This window comes from Lepisma saccharinum, chromosome 28 (assembly GCF_977018435.1).
Source record: "Lepisma saccharinum chromosome 28, izLepSacc3.1, whole genome shotgun sequence".
Lineage (NCBI taxonomy): Eukaryota > Metazoa > Arthropoda > Insecta > Zygentoma > Lepismatidae > Lepisma > Lepisma saccharinum.
Genome location: NC_139256.1, coordinates 35,431,035 through 35,458,104, shown reverse-complemented (window position 1 = coordinate 35,458,104; position 27,070 = coordinate 35,431,035). Strand labels below are relative to the sequence as shown.

Genomic DNA, 27,070 nt, shown 5'->3' with positions numbered 1-27,070 from the left:
GGAGACTTTCACGTTTTCTCGACCTGGATGTCAAGAGAGACTTTTGCAATTTACTCACTAAATCACCTCAAGAGGTGATGATTTGCCTATATAGAGAAATAAGTGAAAATTCATCCACGGTTTAGCGTTCAGTATTCAAATCGAAGGTGGGGGAGACAGGGAACGCAGAATCTCCCCTCGTTCCACATTCCAAATTTGTTCCCAACTAGGAAAATACAATTCAATCCCCTCTGGGAATATATGTATATGTGGTGTAATTACTTTTGCATTCATTAATAATTTTCAGTACTACAACTTAAATTTAGAGTGGAGAAGTGATAATTTTATTGCAGTCAAGTCAATAATTTTGAAAAATATAAATACGAGGTTATAAAATACCCATCCGAGGATCAGGTCCGTTTAGCGTCTTTATATTGGATGACACGTAGTCGGGGAAAAAGAGTCCCACCTTTCTTCTTTACAAAGTATCTTCCCAACAGTAGTGACGATCCTCTGTCAACACCAACATTTTTGAGCTCCCACCGTGAATCGAAAACCCATCTCACCAAAAGCGAGAGCGATATGAAAGTCTATATGAAAATGAAAATGGCTGTTAATAAATCTCCATTTGTTACTATATTTGTTGTAAAGATTCGATTTGGAAATGTCATCTATATATTACGTATGATATAACAGAAAATGTCCAATAGTAATACTATTAACCCTTGTTTCTATGTTAAAAACATTACAAGTGATCACACGGTAGCCCAGTCGTTAGTCGGCCTCCGTGGCTAGCATAGCGCGGGTTCGAATCCCGGCCAGGACTTGGATGTTTGTGTTGTCCTTAAAATGAGAAAACCAAGAATATAGAGAAAAACTGATATGTACGAATGTTGAGAAAATGTGTGAATGACGGGGGATACCACCTAATAGAGGTATTCCTTTACAACAACAACAACAACAAAGAAGTAGTTAGGGCGTCTGACTACCATGCGAGAGACCCAGCGGGTTCGATCCTCGGCGGGAGAGAACCGCCCCTTTTTATTCCACCTTTTCAAGCGGCTCCGGCACCCACCCAGCGTCGTATAAAGTGGGTACCTGGAAGAAACTCTGGGGGGTAAGTCGTCTAGGGGCGTGGTGCTGATCACATCATCCCCACCTTCGGCCGCAATCAAGGAAGTTTGGGGCCCTAACTCCATCCCCCACCATGGTGTGGTGCAAAGCACAGGGTAGCACTTTACAGGCGCTGGCCAAGGCAGTTTTATTATAAACTACAAAACTTTACACGTGAACACCTGTAGTGTTTTTAATACTCAGAAACACATGTAAATGTGGAATTTGTCCAACTCCAACATTGGTTAAACTCAGTGTTTCTAACAGCAAGTAGCGGGAAAAGAGAACTCAAAAGTTTACCTGTCGAGTCAGCCAACGCCCCTCTGCTGCTGTGTTGCTCAAGAAATAGAACATTCGTGACCGAGTAATTTCATGGCGAGCAGATCGAATATCTTCCTTCGCTACATCACTCTTATCGCCCTATTCCGGGGAACTGGACACAACAAATTTTCTCTTATCTATATACACCTTGCTCTTCCTCTCTCCCTCCTAGAGGAATTTGCATATTACTTCACGCTGTTTTGCACGAAGAGGAACACAAGGAATAAAAAAGTGGGTCTGTTACCTCCACTTGCAGGTTAACTGCAAACCAGCACCCGTGTAACCACAACCTAATTTTCTCGTATTCGGGAGATCACGGATTTAAATCCTGCGTTGTTGTTTTCCTTTAGTGTCATCGCGGAAAAGTTGGGTTGGTTCTTTATTGATTTAGATCGCTTTTCAGCCACTTTTGGCTAATCGCGACGAAAATGCTGCGCTGGTAACTTCGATGAAGACCACTACTACCTGGTTATGTTCCTTCCATTATTCTCTCACATCCTCATGATGATTAACCCAATGACACAAAAAGGTTACGCTCATTGCATTCATCAACCAACAAAGTTTATTTTTACATGTAACCAATCGGTTCCCATTTAACTTCACATATATAGCAATAATTCTAGTATTGAATATCGAAATATAACTAACATTAAAGAAACATTTTCAACCGAACAAGTTAAAGTTAAGATGAAGCTATATAAGGGTAGTATAAGTTCATTAAACGTATTTATAAACATAGCGCCGTTAAGTCGAATACGTAAAAAACAACATTCCTTGATTTTTCTTTATTGCATTCTATTTTAACGGCATAATTAGAAATATCAACTAATTAGAAATATTTTTATTGTTACTATTTCATTTAAAGCAAAATTATATTTGAATATTGTTTCACATGCTTTAAATAATAATTTAGTAAAAATAGAATAGGCAGTAGCAATTATGATCTCTATGCGTGGAAACAGTGAAAAAGTTTGAAGTGCACGTTGTGCTCAGCTAGGCTAGGCTAATCGAGACTGGAGGAGTTTGTGTGTTCGGGATGTTCCGTGTGAAGAATTTGAACAAATGACAGTTCTGAACTACCATTTTTTTCCGCGAAGGCTTTATAGGGATACAGTTTTTGAGTTTAAAGCCCACTTTATGCACAGAAAGGCTAATCGGGACTGGACCTTCAGTTTAAAGTGGGAACCGAACCATTATGTGCTTTATACGGATAAAGCAACGTGATACATGTTGGAAATTCTTTGCTAATTCATAAACTGTTAAAATTACAAGGGTTGGATAAAAAGTAATGGCAACACTGGTATAATTGGTACTTGACTGTATTGGCAGAGGAGCACGTGTTACATTCCTTCAAAGTAATCGCCCCTCATCTCTACGACCTTCTGTCACACGTATGGAAGGCGTCGTACACCGTCAGCGCGTCCATCTCTGCCGATGTCCCGCAGTGACCGCCTTATAGCACGTATGATGGCTTCGCGCGTGTCGTAGTGCTTCCCGCTCAGTGGTTCCTTCATTTTGACAAAACGGTCGTAATCACACGGTCTCATACCGGTGAATACGGCGGATGTTCCAGTACCTCCCACTACCAGTTATGCAGGAGCGCCGTCACATTGTTCGCAGTGTGACACCTTGCATTGTCAAGCAGGATGATGGGACACCGTGCCGTCGCTTCCTTCTTAATGCGAGACGAAGGTGGTGTTGCAAGAAGGTGCAGAAGTAGGCTGCGTTGACCGTCTGCCTGAGAGACGTTGTTCTTCTTGCCTAAACATATTGTTCGGGCGCTTGCAATCTCGTCCTCTGCTTCAGAGCACTGCTGTTTTTGACTGAAAAACATACAATCGCTCCCACTCACTATACTTCCTCGTCTGACATTCCTTTATCAGCCACGAAACGCTTGTGGCGCTGTGACTCACCCCTTTCACGGGACAGCAGTGTTGCCATTACTTTTTATCCAACCCTTGTATATTATATATAATATTCTTCTTCTTCAGTACGTCAATGTCCACCTCGTGACGTCATTTATCGTGGTCATTGAACATCCCGGACGAGCCCCCACTTTTATATTCCACCTTGGGTCGATTTTACGTATATAACGATTCAGAACGTTTCCAGAACAATTAGCTGGTAATAATTAGTAGAAGCAATCAGTCTATTCATTAGCTGCACAATTTAGCTCTGTTCATTCTTCTGAAACGGTGGTTATGGTAGAGGTAATGATCGCGCGCCAGTGGCCTATTTGCTTGGCTTGCCCGTTTATCTTGTAGCTAGCGTCAGATAAGCCGTTAAATTGGGCTGTGGCTTCTACTTTCTAGCACGATGACAACTTGCGCCAAACGTTCGTTCACCTTTCTATTTTCGCTTCTGAAACTTCGTAATGTGGGGAAAAGTTACCTGACCTCTTATTTGATGCAGCTAGACATTAATTTCAGAACGTAACCTTTCACTGAAAGTGGGTGTGTGTTCTGGACTTCCCGAACGCGAACTTTATATTGTCAAGGACCAAGCAAATTCAAACCATAAACTATGTCTAAAAAATCTGCTATTACATATCTGCGTGTGTAAAGTTGAAGCCCTGATTCGGACGACACTTTACTTCAAAGAAAGATCCGAAACATCAGTTTCTCTGACAACCAACCTAGTACATGCTCTCCTCAAACCTTTCCCACCAATAGCGTACGTCTTAGGAACTGGCAGTACTTGTCAAGTCCAGGTAGAGTAAATGAGATGTTGTCTATTCAGTTTCTATAAAGATTTCGTAACTTGAGGTTGCCAGTTATCTTTGCTAGGTTGTGTTATATTGTGTTGTACTATTTTCTACAGTGCGTCCATTTCGATCTTCAGCCGAGAGATCGGGAGAAGCGTGGCGGGCGGCGCTGACGACATTTGCGGCCTGTAATGTCCGCTTATTTTTATGGACATATGCAGACATTTATATAAATATTGCAAAACGAGCACTAACCTGTGTTATAAGAGTTGTTCAAACTGACATCCACCAAGTGCCAAGTGTGTAGACTTTCGGGGAGAATACGTTGAATAGCCTGAAACTTTCGTGCCTGTAGCTAAAGTCGTTCTGGGTCGGGACGAGAACTTATCAGCCCCCCTCGTAACGTGAACCTTGCAGCTGGCATTCCAATCCTCTCACTGACACAATACACATACACACTGCAATAACACAAACAAGTAACGGCAAGTAACCAATAATAACAGCCCGACCCTGTGGCCGAGTGGTTAGCACATCGCGCTGCGACGCCAAGGGTCCCGGGTTCGAATCCCGGTCGAGCTTGGTTGTTTGTGAATGTCCATTCATCAATTTCATTATTTCATCACTCATCCCCATCTTCGCAAATTAGCCAAGAGGCACAAAACGCGAAGTAAAATAAACTAAATCAATCAATCAACCAATAATAACACTCTTGCGCACAGTACGAAATTAACACGCTCTTGGTTTACATCTGCTCGCCACTATATTCACAGCTCTGTCGCGAAGGAACAAAAAACTCGAGCTCAGAGATTTCGGATTGCAAGGAAGCTCACGAACACCATTGACTTTTAACGGTTTCGTCTACAGCGTAATCTTGATACAGTGTTGCACATTCGAAACCTCCAAACGATCCCCATCGGCACAAAACTCTTTCAAGGATATGAACTTAAGCAGGACGTTACTGGTCAAAACTATGATTAAAATGTTTTATTATCTGCGGCTCTTAACATCGTTTCTAAAGCGTATTTTTTGTGTATATAAGGGCAGAACTTGGATGAATTACAGATGATAAATTATAACACAGGTTAGTGCTCGTTTTGCAATATTTATATCATTGTCTGCATATGTCCATAAACATAAGCGTGCATTACAGGCCGCAAATGTCGGCATCTCCGCCAGCGCCGCCCGCCACGCTTCTCCCGATCTCTCGGCTGAAGATCGAAATGGACGCACTGTACATACAATAGGGAGCCCTTGGGAGTGTAATATCGTCGCAGTTCGCGTTGGATGTCTAAACACTGCAGATCAAAGTGAGAAAAGCGCTTCTCAGCAGAACAGCCGCTGGCTCGAAACCAGATACGCGTCCGGTCAGCTTCTTCTCGAACTATGTCAAAGTTCAAACTGGTGTTCGAATCATGACATCAACTATACCATATGCTCACCGAAGGAGGGGGCTGGGGAGTCTGACACCTCCTTTTGAACATCAATATACTGAATAAAATAAAGCATTATAATTACTTCGTTCCATATTCCTAAACATAATTGCGCAAAAAAATGTTTGTTCAACAGCTGATCCCCTCCTATTTTAAAGTTTCTGCGTGTCTCTGCGGTGTGTACAGTACAGAAAAGTCTCATTAGGCATTACCAGATTTACGTACTTTATGTATGAGGTATAAATACTTACAAGATAATTCCAGACCAAACCGAGCCTTACTGTTCCATAGTCTCGTTTCGTTCGATACTTAGCAACTAAGAAATTGTAAATTTCGTCTAAATTAGTTTCCTATGCTGCTTACTCATACATAACAAGGGGTGGTTGTCTAATTTGTTATACAGAGGTTATATGCGTTGTTTAATGTGATAAAAATTATGTTTTGATTAGTTTTAATAAATTATATTTTTATTTTTGTATACATTTTTGTGTTTTGTGGGAACAAAGTTAAAAATAACAAAAAGATATAACTACATCTCATTCACACTAGGCAAAAGTGTTAATAGTTATACTCAGGGGTAGAAAAACACAGGGCGCCTGAAAACTTTCACCTGGTGCCTGAATTTTGAAATTCAGTGCTAAATAAGTATATTTTAAAATATATTTTCGCTTATGAAAATTTCCATTACCCCTTTCTTTTCTTAAATAACGAGTACAGTATGTGTTATATAATGTTTGTGTGCTTTCTGTATCATGTGTATCATTAAATCAGAAAAATAAACAAGCCATTACATACATATTTTTTCTTCACTTTTGGTAACCGAATTTTGAAATCTGCACAGTGATATGGTACAGATGGTCATGTAATAGAATTTATTGCATACGAGTTATTCATGCTGTTACCTCCATTAGGAAGGACACTCTGGCGCAAGAATTAATTATTTTTAATCCAATCCAATTTAATAAATTAAATGCTTTAAGCAGGGTTGTTAAAGGTCTAGGAATTTTAAATAAATTCCATTCCGGTCCAGGAGAGAAAATCAGTAAGCGTAAATGGGTTCTGGACCGTAAAGAACCTTTTTATCTATAAAGTATTTCAATTCGGTCCAGGAACCTTTTTCCAGATGAATTTAAATACGGTCCAGGAACCAATTTTCCGGATCAATTTAAATTCGGTCCAGGAACCTATTTTTCGGATCAATTTAAATTCGGTCCGGGAACCTTTTCTCAATGAGACAATATGCAACTTGTACCGAATGTAAATTGCGCGAGAAAAAATATTCCGGTCCTGCAGCTGAACCCAATAGAACCCATTATAATTTATCGGTTCCTGTACCTATAATAACCCTGGTTTTAAGACCATATTTCACAATGTGTAGCTTTATCTTGGTTGGATTCCTGTCTTTCTTAGACCATATTTGAAAAAAAATATGAGAAAAAGGGGCTCGAGCCTGAAAAACTTTTAGTTGTTTCTACACCTGGTTATTCTGAATAGTTATCCACCCCTACATTCTGCGCGATTCAAGTATTTCCTATCACACGTATAATCAGACTTCTCAACCTAACCAAATTTTTACCAGCATGTAGCTCAAACTGACACCAACAGGGCTTGGATTAAGGAAAGGAAGTAGGAAGACGGTTTTCTACTTACCTGTTCGCTATGGAGTTACCGTGACACTGAGGCGAGGACGGCGAGACGTTGTTGAAGTCGCCAGTGGAGCTCCACCGCTTGGCGAGGTGCAGGTTGGAAGACGAGGGGGGCCTCGAGGGGGACATCGTGTGGCGGGGTGCGGGGGACACGCGGTGGGGCGTGTGTGTGGGGGACGGTGAAGGTGCTGGAGACGCGCTGTTGCTGCTTTGGCTGTCGGAATGCAGAGACCCCGTGGACTGGTAATGCGCCGATCTCCTGGAAAGAATGACATTTGTAATTACCAGGTCAACTCAGATCTCCTGGAAAGAATGACATTTCTAATTATCAGGTCAACTCAGATCTCCTGGAAAGAATGACATTTCTAATTACCAGGTCAACTCAGATCTCCTGGAAAGAATGACATTTCTAATTATCAGGTCAACTCAGATCTCCTGGAAAGAATGACATTTCTAATTATCAGGTCAACTCAGATCTCCTGGAAAGAATGACATTTCTAATTATCAGGTCAACTCAGATCTCCTGGAAAGAATGACATTTCTAATTACCAGGTCAACTCAGATCTCCTGGAAAGAATGACATTTCTAATTATCAGGTCAACTCAGATCTCCTGGAAAGAATGACATTTCTAATTACCAGGTCAACTCAGATCTCCTGGAAAGAATGACATTTCTAATTATCAGGTCAACTCAGATCTCCTGGAAAGAATGACATTTCTAATTATCACGTCAACTCAGATCTCCTGGAAAGAATGACATTCGTAATTACCAGTTCAACTCAGATTACCTACAAAGAATGACATTTGTAATTTTCAGGTCAACTCAGATCTCCTGGAAAGAATTACATTTGTAATTACCAGATCCACAAAAAGAATTACATTTGTAATTACCAAGTCAACTCAGATTACCTGGAAAGAATGACATTTCTAATTATCAGGTCAACTCAGATCTCCTGGAAAGAATGACATTTCTAATTATCAGGTCAACTCAGATCTCCTGGAAAGAATGACATTCGTAATTACCAGTTCAACTCAGATTACCTACAAAGAATGACATTTGTAATTTTCAGGTCAACTCAGATCTCCTGGAAAGAATTACATTTGTAATTACCAGATCCACAAAAAGAATTACATTTGTAATTACCAAGTCAACTCAGATTACCTGGAAAGAATGACATTTCTAATTATCAGGTCAACTCAGATCTCCTGGAAAGAATGACATTTCTAATTACCAGGTCAACTCAGATCTCCTGGAAAGAATGACATTTCTAATTATCAGGTCAACTCAGATCTCCTGGAAAGAATGACATTTCTAATTATCAGGTCAACTCAGATCTCCTGGAAAGAATGACATTCGTAATTACCAGTTCAACTCAGATTACCTACAAAGAATGACATTTGTAATTTTCAGGTCAACTCAGATCTCCTGGAAAGAATTACATTTGTAATTACCAGATCCACAAAAAGAATTACATTTGTAATTACCAAGTCAACTCAGATTACCTGGAAAGAATAAAATTAGTAATTACCAGGTTAATCAAATCACCTGGAAAGAATGAAATTTGTAATTACCAGTTCAACTCAGATCACCTACAAAGAATGACATTTGTAATTATCAGGTCAACTCAGATCACCTGGAAAGAATGGCATTTGTAATTATCAGGCTAACTCAGACGAAGCAATCAGTTCTATTCATTAGCTGTACAACTTAGCGGGTCAACTCTGATCTGGAATAAATGACGTTTGTAATACTAGAACAACTAAAAAAAACTTACAATGGTCTAACTAAAAGAAGCTAATTCAATCTTCTAATATGTTTTATTATACCTTAATCAAAGCATCCTGTGCCACTATGTGACCCCTTCATTACCACGTTACCACTACGCCATTGGAGACATTCTAATTATACTTTAAACTTCTATAATTATTTTGCCAATGCCGTAGTTGTGAATGGAACGGGTGATATATTTCTTTAGCTGCCTCCTACTGTTAATTGAAGATTTATAGTTTCATTCAATTAATGTACGTCTAAAGTATAAAGCGTTGACAAATTGTGCAAGGTGGAAATGTGAATGTATCGAGAAATCTCAGTAAACTTAGGAAACTACTACTCCAGTGTTAATAGCCTCGTGCTTAGTTTTCAGTTTGCACAATGAACTAATGACGTATGCAGAAATGCTTGTTGTGTGTTGGCAATAACAAAGTGCTTTTGGCTGACATACTTGTGGAAGACTAAATCTGAAACTAGTACAGTATATTGATGTTTGAAGCATCTGCTGTTGCATAAGGAGAGTAATATTTTATTCATGCGAATAAATATGTACATGTTTTGTGGCATTTTCGATTTCCACCTGATTCATGCGCAAGGTTGAACTTGTACAGCTGAGTCCGACAGGTACTTTGTCTTGTGTTTGTAATGGAGCAAGGTGCCTTATGCATCTCCTTTGCCAATACACGGCACACTGAACGGGGATGCAAGCACCAGCTTTTATACACTAACACACAACACTGGTAGATATTAGAATAAAGCAATATAAAATATAAACTCTTACAGGACGTCTGTGAAGGTCCTTCCAAAGTTGCACAAAAATATTATTCTGGAAAGCATCTTCTTTTCAATTAAGGCCTTCCAATGTTAATTCAATGTAATTTAAAGTTAAGTGGTGAATTAATTGCACAGACCTGTACGTGGTGACATCACCTAACCGTGTACGTCGAACATCCTCAATGGTCCAACCTCTATAAATTCACCTTTTCATTATCATTCATAACGCCCTCTAGTAAAATATGCAAAGCTCTTTTCAATCCTGGTGTTTGTGGATTTCATGCGGGGGATGAAATCACAATTTTAGAACAATGCTCACCTTTTCTTTTTTATAAGGCCAACCCGGGGCAAATTTTTAGCACATTAAAATGTTAAAGGGGCAGCAAGTATGCACGAGTAACTGTTATCAGCACCACCCTTCAAAGTAATAAATAAAATGTCAATCACGATTAACAAGCACTGTATTCTCCTTTTGAATTTTCTTTGAGAAAATTGTGTCCAAAGGAAGGGTTCTGACATCCATAATCACTCCCTTTCATTGGGCATATCCATGGCTTGGAAAAAATGTCCGTATGTGCTAAAACGTCGTGGAAAGAAGAGCGCTTGTTAAACATGTTTTAAACCATATGCGGACGCAGAGGGGGGGCTGAAGGGGCTACAGCCCCTTCCGAAATCTTGAGAAAAAAGAAACAAAATTTTAAAATAAAAGCAAAATGAAATGAAGATGCAAACCCCCTTTGCACAAGTTTTAAAACGATGGTTAAAAATGGAAATTACGAAAATATTATAGTAGACTATATTGCATTCCTTCCTAGAACGCAGCTATGCGATAGGCTACACACTTGAGCACTTCCAGCCCTCTTGAAAAGAAATTCGTTAGTGCTTTAAACGGTGTTTTTATTAACAACTAGCTGGTTACCCAGCCTTGCCCGGGTCTTTATTTATCCCAATCTTGTATTAGACAGGAAAATAATGAATTCTAACTATAGTGTAAAATGTAACTAATTTTATTTCATCGTGAATGTCGCAAATTAGCTTAGCGACTCCGAAAACTATGGATTCGACACTAATCTAGGTCATTTGTGGTATTTTATTTTACACCCCCTCTCAACCCCCATGCCGATAGGTGGTGAACTTGGAATTGAACCGCATTGGGAGTGTCACGAAAACTATGGATTCCATTCGCAACACAGCCTGAATGTTAGACAACCCGAGAAACACTATCGTTGTGCGGATTGCGTAGAGTCACGGATGTCTGTTTGTTGGGAATTTAATATCGGTGGTTCTCCATTATTTTTACATGTCAGCCCTTCCCACCCACCCCTAGGGGTGCCAGGGGTGTCTTACCCCAAAATATTATTTCCAGATTGCAAGTGATACCAAGTTTGGTTGAAATTGCTCCAGGCGTTCGAGAGTTATGCCGGAACAAACAAATATACACACACACACATACATTTATTATATATATATATATATATATATATATATATATATATATATATATATATATACACACACATACATATATATGTAATACGCCGAATAACAAGAATTGTTATTATTATGGTCTTATTGAAACATATATATATCTATACGTTCTTTTTTTTTTACATCCGATCTACCATGATGTGAAGTATAAATTATACCAGGCCAATTGCCCATTTTCAAGTTTATTTTATACAATGCAAAGGTTCATGAAATTAAATTCCGAGAAAACCAATGGACAACTTCTGCACAGTAGGATATAGGAAGACAATAATTAAAATAATTATGTAGTCACGGACAGTTCTGGGTTGTAATAATCTCAAAGATTTTCAGTAGGATCGTTACAACCCAGAAGTGTCCGTGATTGTACAATCTGCCAACTATTATTTATGAACCTTACTGTACATACCTTTGCGGTAGGGAAGATGGCGGCGCGTAACTCGACGCCCTACGATTTGGATCTCTTGAGTCATTGGACGAAAGCTGCCTCAGTCGGATGTTCTCCTTGGGTGAATTCACATGGTTCATCATCTGACCGCTGCCTGCAATGCACAAGTAGAAAACGTCCCTTGTAATCAAATTACAATAAATACATGAATTATAAAATATATTTACATTAAATGCAAGCTTGCCAACTCTCAAGCCCCGCGGCCCCCTTTATGAATAGTTTGATCGAGTATTATTATCCCTACCAAGGGGTTCGTAGTCGCAGGGGTCACAATTCCCAAACCCTTTGGCGAGCATTACCTTTAGATAGAGAGAGTGTGTGTGTCAAATGCTGGAAAAGATGACATAATGTAGGCCTGACTACTAAAAAGAAATAAAAAAAATAACCCCCTTTACGGTCATAAACACCCTTACAGAAATCCCAAGCACGCCGCTGCTTGTTACGATATTATTCTAATAGACTTTATTCTTCCTATTCTGTGCGGATGTCTAGAATAGAATAGAATAGAATGGTCTTTATTTAAGCAGGTGCGTGTTTCGGCCTCATGGGCCGTTCTTACAACCAACCCTTGTCAGAGATACAATAAGTGAATAAAAACAAACAAAGAAAAAATACATATTGATCATGATAATGCAATAAAGATAATATAAAGATTACACAATGATAAAGTAATACATTGAATTGATTAGTATATACAGGGTGTATCATAAGTAATAGCGCAAACGGATACAGTTGAAAGTACATGATAATAGAAGCAAAAAAGTCTCAGTAAATATGGGCCCGCAAACGAGCCGTTTTCGAGATAATTGCGAATGTGTGGTTACAAGCCGCCACTGACTTCATTGTTTGTAAACGTCGTCCTAGTTGGTAAATGCTAATAATACAAGAAAAGTCATTGGCGATCTCATTGCTTTTATTAAACATTCTACTTACTTTAACAAACGTTAGTATGTTACATGCTGCAATTACTGTACGCTCGTCCCTGTTAAAGGTGGTGTTCAAAGTGTCGTCCTTTCATCTGGATGCAATACTGAACGCGATTCCGCATTAAGTTTCGAATTCTTTCCAACACCCCCGGTTCATTTCGGTATTGGTCACAAGCATGTACAATTCTCTGTACGGATTGTATCCATCCTATTTGATTACAACGCCACCTCTCGGAAATGTTCTGTTTTGTAAACAAAGAGCAAACCTCGGAACGCGCAAGGAGTAAAGCAGTCTGTGTTTACAAAATGCAATCAGTGACGGCTTCTAACCACACATTCATAGCATTTTACCAACTAGGACGACATTTATAAACAATGAAGTCAGTGGCGGCTTGTAACCACACATTCGCAATTATCTCAAAAACGGCTCGTTTGCAGACCTATGTTTACTGAGACTTTTTTGCTTCTATTATCGTGTACTTTCAACTGTATCAGTTTGCGCTATTACTTATGATACACCCTGTATACTGTGGAGTAAAGATAAGTAAGTAATAAGTCTTCAGTAGTTCATTGTGTGCGCGGGTGTTCGTGTAGGTTAGGTATGCATTATATGATGTGTAAGTGCAGTTACAATTGATAATATATGAAGGTTAATGTAGTAGTTCCATATTCAAGAAATGGACAATATTGCAATTATGGAAAATCCGTCTCAAGGGAAAATCTCTGTTCCAGTCGCGAATTTTCGAATTTTATTAAGGTTTGAATCTGATTAGCTCTCTTCAAATAACCCACAACCTGTCATTCTTATTTCATATTCTCTCCTGAATAGCCTCTTTCCACACGACACACTGTCTCTCTGATCCAGCTGTATTTTTTTTTTTTAGATTTTGATTGACTAAGTTGGTTTAAGTCCACTTTATGCACAGTAAGGCTAATCGAGACTGGGCCTGCAGTTTAAAGTGGGATCCGAACCACTATGTGCCTCCACCGGGTATCGAACCCGGGACCCCTTGATTACAAGGCGACGACGCTACCACTGCGCCATCGGGGAAGACCCTTGCTTTTTTAGAGATTTCCTTAAGAAATAAATACGATACTATCTCACGGTCGTACTTTCGTAAACGTTATTTTTTGGCGCCTATAGCATTTTTTGGGCACAGTCAGTAGTGGCAATTACGTGCCGAAACTGGGGGGCAAGGACAGTTTACCTTCTCTTGGTAGACAAGACTTAGCATTAAGAGGCCGTAGTACGGGGGCAAAAGTTGCAAAAAGATGTGGAGGGAGCGCAAAAGTGGGGCAAGGGCCCGCCGCCCCCTTAATTTCCGCCACTGGGTAGAGTCTACTGGTATCATGATATTAGGTTACAAGAAAAGAAGTACAAATGAAATGGCTATACATTTTAGGTGATAAATTCTGGTGTCAGTGTCATTCATGGATTTAAATACAAAATAATTGTTAAGTTTCTTCTTTTATATTTTAATTTGTGATGCTATTGATGAAAGATGTGAATTTACCATGTTAAAATCGAAAGTAGCCATGATAAAATAATATCTTTCGAACTGAAATGTATAGTGATACACCGCCAGTGGGTGGACTCGTCACAAATTTTCGATGAGCTTTACATATATTTCTCTCACTTTGTCACGTACCGAAAGTCCTGTGCTCTTTTCCTTATCAAAACTCACCAATGAGAGAGTGAGTTTCCACCCGGCTTCAACTCCCTGGTTAAGCTTGTTAGTATGGAGGATATGTTCGGATATGCATGATCGTCAGGACACCGAGCAGGGATAATTCTCAATCTTGTAAACTTTATTCTTTTATACTCATTGCTGATGCAAACTACCGCCAATCGCATATGCGTACTTGAGACCGACATGTATTTTAATATCGACAAACATAGGAATGGCGATATAAATAATATCGATGTCGACGCTTCGACATTGAAGATCGATATGTCGAAATATCGCACAACCCTGCGTGGTACAAAGAAAGGTCTTCTAAAAACTCTTATATTCGTCAGTGGCTGATAGACTTTCCAAATATTACATGCGACGGGGAATTTATTTTCTGTTAGTAGGTAACAAACTGGTAAAAATTAGACATTTTTGTTAGACTAAACCATTTAGTTTAAAGTTCGTTGAAAGTGACAAGAACGATCGCACCAAAGGTGCATACTTTCCCACTTTTAGATTCATTACATTTTCCTTAACCGGACATGGAAGTCAACTCGAAATGTTTCGTTATTCGGCTGGTGGGAGTGATAAGTTAAAACATATCAGTTTGAAGACATGAACATTAGCATAAAAATTAAACTTCATTTATTCTTAGCTACAATTTACATTCTTTCGAGTAATTATGTACAATCTAGCTGAAAATGCCTCAATTTCATTTTTAGAACCTATTTGATACCTTTAAAAGACTATTGTAGGTATCTAAAACTTCATTTTCTACACATAATTCCTAAGTCAAGTTATAACTCCATAACTCCCTTGAAGTTCTTACACCACTGGACTTCATGCACCATTTGGGCGAAGAACATACGGTTATATCTATACTGCAGCCATTATCTTATCGTTTTCTGGTTTGTAAAGTGTATGCTGGATTTATTGCTAAGAAAACATTCCATGGATAATCTACCATTAGCTACAGAAGAAGTCCCTTTGGTGCAATGCGTTGGCGCTCGATTACTCTGTCCTCTGTGACATTTTTCATCGGCCGTGTCCTTCAGCTTTTGTGGAGCCAGGCGCTGCACAGGGAGGGGGAGGGGGTTGAAGCGCCAGAAAAAAAGACTTGATCAAATTATACCAGACAAATGTTTCCATGGTGATGAAGTGTAAACCGCGGTGGGGTGAATGGCGATGAAAAATATTGACCTGTCAAGCTTATTCTGTAGGCGGTTGTTTGTGCAAGGGCGATAAGCTGCCATATGGCACGTTCTCGACCTTTATCCGTGTAATGAGGGCGCTTCCCCCACTGCAACATGGCGAGGCGGGAATTCAGTTGCAGTAATCCTTTGGAATGAAGGTCGTAACGATTCCCTGTGCTCGTCATGATCTCAACTGTTCCCAACGAGAGTAGAAGGTATAGAGCTGCGGAAAGCTGAAAAACGATCGTGTTTTGTTGAAGCAAGTCTTGGCTTGCTATTTTTGCTCTGGGGCCGTTCAAACCAGAGTGGCAATTTCGTCCGCTGACCACGTGGTTCATTTTAGTGATGTCACAAAATGCGGATGAGGGATATCAAATTATCCTATATCCGTTTCGGATGCAACGGATAATTCTGATATCCCGATAAAACGGATAGTACAGATTTGATTAAGGATTTGTAGAAAATCCGTACAGTGAAAAATTTATCCGGATTTGGCCATCTCTAGTTCCTTTCCAGCACATAACAGGTTCCTTCACGACCGATAGTAAGGCACGACCTTGCATACAATTTGCTTCGGGTGGGAAACCGCTTGAGTCACTCTATAACTTCTACCTCGTTGGTGCCATTCCGTTCCTGCAAATGAAAAGGTGCATAAAGTTTAGGAGTTCATCTCCACTTCACATACAGACTACTTCACAGGCATCTAAAAGATTATTCTTACGCCTGAATTCAACCTGAAGGCGCAGACTTCGATTCAGTTCCGATTGGTATCGAAACGGTCTTTTCAAAATACGTGATGAGGATGAATTTAGACCTTTCGAGACTTGTCGAGATTTAGTGTCCGTGACTCGGTCGAGACTATGTCGATTTAGGCAGGAAATCCACTATGAACGGTCGGCATTGTATGGTTCGGCGCAACACAGACTAGTATTGGGAAACTGAATTAAAGGAAATCAAACAGGAAGCAACCCGTGAGGGCCCGGTTCAGATCTGTACACCTTGCTTCTAAACGGTACATGAGTATAATGCCTACCCGAGAATTAAAACCGGTCGGAATGCCTACCCGAGAATTAAAACCGGTCGGAATACCTACCCTGGAATTAAAACCGGTCGGAATGCCTACCCTGGAATTAAAACCGATCCTGGGCCTTGGTTCCAAACCAACTACATCACTCTGGAGTAGGTTCTTTTGTTCACTGTACACACTCTTGTGTTCTTGTGTGAGAAAAAGAGCGGGAAAAGTGAATAACCGTTTATAGAAGTACCCATTCCTCTACGACACGGAGACCATGATTTCTCCAAAGCAACTTCTGCCTGGTAAAATGCCGGGTCGGCTGTACGTAATGGGTCTCGTGCATTATTCAGACAATTAAGCAGATATCTCCTGGTTATTTACACATATTTGGCTAGTCACAGGCGAGAGACGCGGGTTCGATTCCCTGGGATTGGTGATCTCAGGTGAGAAATTCTTCCGAACATGTCTCTGGGGGAGAAGAAAACTCCTCTATGATTCACCCAGCCTCTGATGAAATGGATATCTGGGGGGCAACCCCAGAGGGAAGGTAAAGGCGGGCGAAGGGTGGTGCTAATCACATCAACTCCACAACGGCCGATATACTGAATGCGTGGGGCAACTTCCACCTCCCACCCCTATGAGCCTTAATGGCATGTTGCAATGCGAAAGGAAAGGCTTTAATTGTAAAGTCAATTCATTTTTATGCCGACTTCCGTGGTGGAGTGGTTAGCACAGCGCGTTACGACGCCAGGGGTCCCGGGTTAGCATCCCGGCTTGGGCATGGATGTTCTTTGTGAGTGGCCCTTCATTAATTACTATCATCACTCATCTTCATCCTCGCGATTAGCCAGAAGTGACAGAAGAGCGACGCTAAATAACAAAAATAAAATCAATCCATTAGTAGCAACTGGAAGCCTGATTGGCTTGGTTGCACACATTCAGAGAAAAATATATTTTTCGAGGATTCGTAGCATCGAAACGAGGATTCAAACTGAGAAAAAACAATTTCCCATAATGATCTTTATACACTGTGAAAGTTTGTGTGGTGACACTAAACGATATCGAAACCTCGATAGTATCTCTACTTCTATACCAGTACTGTTGGCATGTTAAAGCAGTATCACTTTGTGCATAGAAGAATCAATAATTTTGGATTTTTCGTTACCTACATGACGCACCATCTTCTTTCAGCATATCTGCCCATGTCTCGAACACAAAGACTATCTATCGATTATCCTTCCTTGTCCTTGTTAAATAATAAATGACGTCTCCACTCTAGTTTTACCATTTAACATGCCACGTCACGATTGGGTAATGGCTGCAAAGTGCTGCTTCTTTTCATGTTGGGGAAGAGAGGGGAGATGGGGCGACAGTACTGAACATCAATAAAGCTTCAACATCAGTCTTCATATAAAACGACACAGGTAATTCTTTTTCTTCTTTCTTTCCCGTCGAATCATCCCAATTCATTTCAGTGCGTGAACTGAGCTCCAAATGGAATACGGTTCATTCAATATTTACTTGGGTTTAAAGGTCAATTTGTAATCTCTTCCCCGCACATTAAACTTCAATCGCTTCTTTGAACGGTGATTGGGACGAGAGTAGTTCCGCCACAGACATCTACTGCCAGACCGGCAATGTTGGGGTAACTGTTCTAGAGTGCGCGTCAAATCTCCTGCATATGGCGATAGCCAATAGCAGCGCATTGCAGCGGTGCCATGTCGAAATCTCACACGGAAAAGAGACAGCGTGGTTGAGCGAAACGCCTTGTCAAGGAGAGCACGGCAACGCCGAACGTCTGTGATTCGCTTGTGCTGTTCAGTCGTTCAAAGCCATATGCATGAGATTTGACGCGTACTCTAGCAGCGCATCGTGCTCGAATTTAGCACTGTGTAATTTATACAACGTAATAGCTATAACTTACGTTTTCCGAGCTTATTTACATATTTTCTACTTTTACAAAGAATGAAGAGAAAGACTGATTCAAACATTGAAAATACAACTTCAACATATCCGAATAACATAAATTGGATTGAATTAATGTTTTAAGTTTACTTTATGCACAGAATGGCTAATCGGAACTGGACACACAGTTTAAAGTGGGATCGAAACCACTGTGCAATGTGCCTCCACCGGGACAACTTGGATTGAACCCGTGCAAATATACCGTACTAACAAAGCAAATCCTTCAAGTTGCTTACGCACAGACAGGTTAATCAGGACTGGACGTAAGTTAAAAGTGGAACCCGAAGCACTATGTGCCTTCACCGGGTATAGAACCCGTGATCCCTTGATTACAAAGCGAGGACGATCTTATCAGTACATCATCGGGGAGGTCTACAGAGCAAGTTCTAAATTTCTGTACTGTACGATAGTGCTGATATACAGGGTGGTGCAAAATTCCGTTTACAACGCTGAGGAGGTGAATCGCCAAGTGAAATGAAGACGAAAATGTAAATGGAATTTTGTCGAATGACGCACCGTATCAGAGATAGAGGATGCCGAAATCGTGTGAAAATGGACTTCACACCTCCATATGCGGACAAATAGTGCTCATAAAGATTGATTGATTTAGTTTATTTTACTTCGCGTTTTGTGCCTCTTGGCTAATTTGCGAAGATGGGGATGAGTGATCAAATTGGTGAATGGACATTCACAAACAAACCAAGCCCGACCGGGATTCGAACCCGGGACCCTTGGCGTCGCAGCGCGATGTGCTACCACTAGGCCACAGGGTCGGGCTAGTGCTCATAAAGAAGATGCGGCACGATATTCCCAAAGAAAACACACCTGGACTAGCGAATGATGCACAAATCGCGTGTCGAAAATGAATGCGGCAGGGATTTCCCACAAGTGAGGGATTCCCGGGAATATGTCCGACAAGGAACGCAGGTATCGAATGGAGGTACAAAGGGAAATGACGGAGGTCACAGCACATGAAAAACATTTCGCCAGGAAGTGTCCGAAAAGCAGGCTGCAGAGGTGGATTCACCAGAGAAGAGGGGACACAGACAACATGTGCAAGAGGTGTACTATGATGACACACACGTACACAAGTAGTATCCAAGGCTGTACGTAGAAATGAAATACGTACGTACACGTGAGAGAACGACCAGCACGTACTGATATCGGCTCCCAAATACTACGACGGAAGACGTAGTAGTACATAAAGCCCCGTTAGAGGCGCTCAGCAGGATGCTACCTGTCACGGCCCGCTTCCGCTGGTACACGTTCGTACAAACAACGCGTCAGTTTACGCGACTAGCGATCTGTCTGTCAATTACGCGTGTTGTCGCAAGGTGTTCATCCTGAGGCGTGTGGTGAAATTGAGCACATTGCTAAAGTGACCGTTAGGAAGTACGTAGTGCGTACCATCTGTGTTGTCTGTACGGGGTGGACACCTGTGTGGAGTGTTCAGTCCTGTAGTCGTGAACGGTACATCACAAGTTAGTTTCGTACGTATTCGTGTGCTCCATTGTGAGCCTGACAATGGCGACATACACCACCAACGAGCTTGCCGATATGCATCTCGTTTACGGTGAGACACACCAAAACAGCCATCAGCCTCTTCTCTGGTGAATCCACCTCTGCAGCCTGCTTTTCGGACACTTCCTGGCGAAATGTTTTTCATGTGCTGTGACCTCCGTCATTTACCTTTGTACCCCTATTCGATACCTGCGTTCCATGCCGGACATATTCTCGGGAATCCCTCACTTCTTGTGGGGAATCCCTGCCGAATTCATTTTCGACACGCGATTTGTGCATCATTCGCTAGCCCAGGTGTGTTTTCTTTGGGGATATCGTGCCGCATCTTCTTTATGAGTACTATTTGTCGGCATATGGAGGTGTGAAGTCAATTTTCACACGATTTCGGCATCCTCTATCTCTGACACGGTGCGTCATTCGACAAAATTCCATTTACATTTTCGTCTTCATTTCACTTGGCGATTCACCTCTTCAGCGTTGTAAACGGAATTTTGCACCACCCTGTATATTCCGAATTGAGCGTTCTTTGAGATTTGGAATGTATGATATAGTCTGTCCCTGAAATCTCTGGAGCGAGCGAACGAAATAAAGTCTCTGCGCAAGTAAACGCACGGCCATGAAAATAGGCGGCTGGATAGAATTGCGCTGGTGCCACATATGAGAAAAGCAAGGCGAGAGCGGGACAAAAGTATCTGGTTCCCGCGCACTGTGTGGCAACGTCAACCGGGCTGCGTTGCCTGGTTCGAGCGTCAGACCGGCCTCTCTTCGGGGCACTTTTGTGTCATTCCTGACGTTTCGAGCAAATTCTGTCAGTTTGTATCACATGGATTACAACTCTACGAGATCTTCCATTCTCTTAAACCTCCGAACACACGGGCTTGTGTTCCGACGTGGCAACAGCGCGAATTTCTGCCAACCGCCTAATTTCATGGTCGTGCGTTTAGTGACTCCATGACTTCACTAATAAACGCGCTCGAGGGAACGGGATTTCGTGATGGAGGGGGTGACTGCAATTACCAGACTTTCCAGCAGCGTGTACTAATTCCCTCCGCACACTCGCTTTCTCCCCTACTCAGCCGTCATGCGCGGCTTTGCTCCACAGATTCCCGTAATAGAGTACAGAATACTTGTGCAATATTCACTAACTTATTTTCATGATTTGCAAACCTTAACAGACATTTCCCACTTTTACAAACAAGTGTCTGTCTGCACAACTGTCTGCTTGGAAGGGCAACCAAGGCATGAATGCAGCGATTCAAAGCTCATGTAACCGGGTGGCCAGAATTAAAGTTACTTAACTCAGAGTCCTCTGAAGCCTGTTTGAGGCATCGTAGAACTCTGAAATTTGGTGAATCCATTATGCAGACCATGGGGAAGAGGATGGCGATAAAAAAGTTCAATTTTCCGCCAACTGTACTTCCATGATGGGTTGTAATAATGACGTAAACTGCTCCGATTGGTTATTGATTTGCCTTTACCTTACAATCTTGCAATAAACGAGAGATTATTTTCTCGCAACTTCCAACCACTAACAAATGTCTTTCTAATTAATAATTCAGCTAAATCACTTACGTTTTTCAATATTCATTATTACAGCGCCACATTTCAACCTGGTGGCGGAAAATTAAACTTTTTTATCGCCATCATCTTCCCCATGGTCTTCAGAGTTCTACGATGCCTCAAACAGGCTACAGAAGGTTCTGAGTTGGGTAACTTTAATTCTGGCCACCTGGTACGTGAAAATGTATTATCAAAAGCAATAAATTTTAATCTATTTTATGCAGCGTATCTTAGAAGCTGTTGGGGCACTGTTAAAATAGCGATCTCAACCAATGAAATAAAGTACGATTAGAGTGACTGAAGTCTTGGTTCCTCCAATCGTTAGCAGATTAGGCTCGTTCCATTCCTTCCTACCACCATGAAATAGTTAGGCAAGACCTTGCATTCAATTAGACTCAACAAAAGACGATCGATGTCAGACTTGCCATACTCTATCTAATGTACAGCATTCGTCGCAACACAAATGGGTTGTAGATGATGACTTTGGCCATTACGCCAATGCAAGGGCCCTTGAACAATTAAATGACGGTTGGGAGTGTTCAGACAAACACGAAACAGTCCGCCGCCCAACAGGGTGTAATTCAACATGCAAAGGGTCTTGTTTCAGTAAGGTGAAGATGAACAGCCTGAAATATCAATAAAGATAACGACAAAGCAATTCGTCCACGCCCACAACAGAGAGATAAAAGCGATCGACAAAACCAATATCGAATACTTATAAGCTCCTGGAGGTTCTAATAAAGTTTATTTGCATACCCTACATCATGTCGACAGAGTTCCAACTTCAAAGTTATTCGAAAGCTTTGTATTTTCTATATTCAAACAGAATAGAAAGGACACTTCATTACTTCTATAGTAATGTTATTCCATATGATTGACGCAGGTTTGAAATGTTTTCCCCAGGATGGTTTATCAACACCTACACTGTTATGCCTTGTTTACTTCGTTGCTGTGGCAACCCGACAAGCTTTGCGTATATTATTCAATGCGAATCTTCTTGATTTGATGTTTTTACGGATCGAATCTGAGGTTACAGACAACTTCTTCAAGGTCACTGCCTGTTGTGACAGCACACCCCTAAACGTGACATTTCTTGTCCGTTATAACTGATATTTCTTTCCTTCTTTCTCTCTCTCTCTCGCTCCTATTTTCATTGTTAACCACGAATAAGTTCAGTTAGTTAGTATTCGAATAGAATAACATACCCAGTGGAGGCTCATAGTGGTTCGGATCCCACTTTAAACTGTAGGCCCAGTCCCGATTAGTCTTACTGTGCATAAAGTGAACTTGAAACACCAAATTAGTCAATAGAATAAGCAAAGTAAAATCTGTGTTAGATCGAAAAACAAATTGAGCGTAAGATACAGGAAACAGGTTGTTTTCATATTCTATCATTTACACACGCACAAAAAAATGGCTCCACAGTTTTAAAAAAAAATAAAAAATTGCATTCTTATGTGAGATGCCGCACAACAAAAACATTATGACTAAAATTTTCCGCTAACGTTTAATGCTTTATCTTGACCGATGTTTGTGAAGTTAATAATGAACTAGAATAACTATATACTTCAGTACACTAACTGCAGTATAAAAAAGTAATGAACCAATTGTGCTGGATATCCATCCACTCAACTGTGGATTGGGTAGCAAAGTCTCTGCAAGAATATAATTGCTATATTAATTTTAATAGTTAATACTGCATAATACTAATCATAACCATGATAACAATAATACTTATTATTATTAGTTCTACCTCCCAGCCGGCTTCCGTGGCGGAGTGGTTATCACATCGCGATACGACGCCAGGGGTCCCGGGTTCGAATCCCGGCCTGGGCATGCATGTTTGTGAGTGTCCACATATCAATTTCATCACATCATCACTCATCAACATCTTCGCAAATTAGCCAAAAGTGGCACAAGTAGCGAAGTAAAATAAAGCAAATCAATCTATCTCCCTTCCACGTAGTACAGTGGAATCTTGATAACTCGAACTTGAGGGGGAAAATAAAAAAAACGAGGTATCAAGGAATTCGACTTACCAAGGTTCGAGTTATTGAGGGCTAAAATCGCCGACTTCGAGTTATAGAGGTCTAAAGTTTGCTTACGCGACTAAACCTTCGAGCTATAGAGGTTATTAGAATTTAACTTCGACTCATAGAGGTTTTTCATAGTCTACCTTCGAGTTATTGAGCTCGAACGGCATCCCATACACTGTACAAAAATTCGTATTATCAATGTTTTATTAGATTTGTTGAGGTAAAATCAGTATTGAGTGTTATGGACAATTCAAGGGGATTACAAAAAAAATCGACTTATCAAGGAATTCGAGATATTGAGGTTCGAGTTATCAACATTCCATTGTACACCCTGGACTGCATTTTTCAGAATAACGAGGCTCTGGCGTCTGAACGCAGTGGTAGCGTCGTCGCCTTATAATCAAGGGGTCCCGGGTTCGATAACCGGTGGAGGCACATAGTGATTCGGATCTTACTTTAAACTGTAGATCTAACCCCGATTAGCCATAGTGTGCATAAAGTGGACTTGAAACAAACCCAATCAATCAAGCAAATATCTAAATATAATATTCCAATCAAACTGTCATTTGTAATTTTATTGTTTGTGATTTTAGTCTGTTGTCTTACACTTTTGCCTAATCGTGACAATGAGAATGAACTATGATTATTCACATTCATTTATTTGTTCAGCGCATAACCGGAGTCGCAGTTATGTTGAACATATATAACCTGGACAAGAAGATTACAAGATGAAATGAATAATTAAAAAATTCGGAGTTACGACACACACACACACACTAAAAACAGTATTATTCAATGAAAGAAGAAATTTTACAAAAGTATTATGTATAAGAAATATGTCCAATTAATACAATAATGCCTTGTTTGTACAAACTGAAGAAAACGAGATATAATTGTTTACTTAAAATCTTGTCAAATTTAAACTTCCCACTGAAAACGCTCTCGCCGTATAAAGGTTAAATGTCACGTTAATCCCTTGTTAAGTGAGAACAACACAACAGTCACATACAAAAAAGAAACATGAAGATGCGAATGAATAGTGATAAATTAAATGGATGAAAGGACATTCACAAACTCAAATGGACAAGATAACAGAAGTCTCACAGTTTATTTTACTGGCTCTCAGTACAGTCAGTCGTAGGTCTGCAAAATGTAGTCCGGTGTGTATTATGTGGAAGAGAATTGTACCACCGAAAAATTGGTCTGACAATTGCAATAGTTACAGACGATAGAAGTAGCTTTTAGTAATATAAACATTATTCTACCATCAACATTATCTAAAAACGAGCGCAATCATCATTAGAGAATATTATTACTATTTTTTTTAAAAAAAATCTTACATACCTGTAGGTTCTGTACACTGAATTCTTAAGAGAAGTTTCAAGAAATATTAAAACTTTCGACAACTCAAGAAACCATCTGAGCTCATTTGAAAGCTACAGCAATGAAAAAGTCAAAGAATCGATAACGTCGTTCGATTTATTCTGAGGTTTGCATTGGAAAATAGCAATTTTCAAAATGTGTACAAAATTTGCGAATTTTATAATAAACTGAAGTTATCTTTCTTTCACAGAAAAACAATTTAATAATCTTATGATCAATTGGGCATTCCTATTGTTTCATGAAGCATGCTAATAATTAAAATGTATTTTTACATCAACTACTTGAACGCTGAAAACTCTTATGGGTTCATGAGAACATCGCTTGCATTAAATTGTTTGACCATACAACAAAAATATTGGATGAACCAACAGCTTCAAATCGGAAATCATGTTCTCGATGATTTCCTTCTCGTTGTTCTTTAAATACGGGCAGTAACAGAATTTGATCATAGCCAAATCATTTTCAGATACTAACAGATCGATGACGTGCTGAAGTTTAAAGCAATCGCAAGTAAACACATCTAACATCACCAAATTCTTCACCTAAGAAAGTTCCAGTGACTGAAGAGAGTTGCAAATCAAAAGTTTGGCCAAGGGTGTTGAAGCTTTATGCTCACGTATTGCAAACAGTGCTAGCTTCCTAAGACGTGGTACGAACTTCAAGCAATCATCTGTTATGTTGCAAGACTCTACGGATACATCCAATTCAAGGTGTTCTAGGTTACTACAAGACGATAGCAGCCGGTCAACGTCAAGATCCTAGAGCACATCTATGAAAAGGTCTAGAAGAGAGCGTCCGTGTTTATCAAGTATAGAATACAGGACTTCCATTTCTCTCAGATGAAGAGCTTGAAGCGTGTTCAAGGACAGTAGAAATGGACTGATGGTTTGCATTGGGACTTCATAGCTCAGATCAAAGTTTACATAACTTCGGAACATGTTTGGGTGCATTTGTTTAGTCCATCAGTAACAGACTGGCATGTTATATAATTTGCGTCAGTATTCATATTGCGCAAATTATATTTCGGACAGTCCATCCATTCATCACTCAAGTCACATAAGACTGAAATAAGCTGTGATGTATCAAAATCTCAATTATGATTGCTACTGCTTCATCGCCTAAATTCTGCTCGTCAAAGAAAACCTCCACTTCAAGGCAAGAGTTGTTTTCTTGCGGAACATGTGAATGAGTTGTTTGTCCACGTAAGATGACAAGTAAGTATAAACGGTTGGAAGGCGACCACTCTCTGAGTGATATATTCCCTTGAAGTGAATTGAACACTTCTCTGGATCAGGGAAGATAAGTTTCTTCACCTTCCTCTGCCGTGAAATAACAATGATGTCCTTTGTTATGTCATCACCCTCCCGGATCCTCCAGAATGCAATTATTTCGATCAGCTTCGGACACCGAGCGACCAGAAGCTCAAAGTCGTCCATCGACCGTGTTATGATGGCGGTGCGCAAGGTTGGAGCGAAGAGACCCTTGTTGTGTTCGCTGTACTCGTCTCTTCTGACGAAGGCTGCCTCCATTAGGTCGCGTACGATGTGCGCTGGGTGCTTGTAGAAGATTTGCTTCCTGGACATTCCGTCGTGAGGGTTGGGTCTGAAGGGGATGATCATGGAGCAGCACAATTGGAGGGAGAAGTAGTACAACGAGGGAACGGTCAGTCGTCTCGGCATGGCTAATTCAGTTATCTGAAAAAAAGTAGTTTCAAATCTATCCATTTTCTTTATCAAATACAGGAAAATTGACGAGTACTTAAGCAACTTTAAGTAAGTGTTATAAAATGTACGGGGTGAGTCAAAACTCCCTCGAAAAACCTTAAAATGTAAAGGTGTCATGCTGGGTACAATTGGTCATGATAGAAACGGGTTAGGCCCACGGGGAACTATAGTTGTGTGTCAAGCCGAGGTCCGCCATATTGAATTCAATTCGAAAATTGTAAATGGGAAGGGGTGATATGATATCAAATCAGGGTAAATTTTTACGACAAATGCATTAGTGAACGGTTTTTCGACGCTTCTTTAACCAGTAAAAAGTTAGGAACGTATGAAATCGGCTCAGTATTGTCATACTTCCACTATGCACACTTGTAGACGTTTCCCCACCTCACACAGAGCATTGTGCA

The 27,070-nt window shown here is 40.4% G+C and overlaps 1 protein-coding gene across 7 annotated transcripts in view; it reads right to left on the bottom strand.

Annotated features, from left to right (window-relative positions):
• LOC145980801 (echinoderm microtubule-associated protein-like 2) overlaps positions 1–27,070 on the bottom strand; it is a 631,445-nt gene that overhangs the window by 99,858 nt on the left and 504,517 nt on the right. For all 7 annotated transcript variants that reach the window (XM_083113888.1, XM_083113889.1, XM_083113892.1 and 4 more), the window contains exons 3-4: positions 11,632–11,764; positions 7,198–7,452 (exon numbers count right to left, since the gene is read on the bottom strand). In XM_083113888.1, the coding sequence (XP_082970014.1) occupies positions 7,198–7,452; positions 11,632–11,764 (388 nt within the window). The remainder of the gene's footprint in view (positions 1–7,197; positions 7,453–11,631; positions 11,765–27,070) is intronic.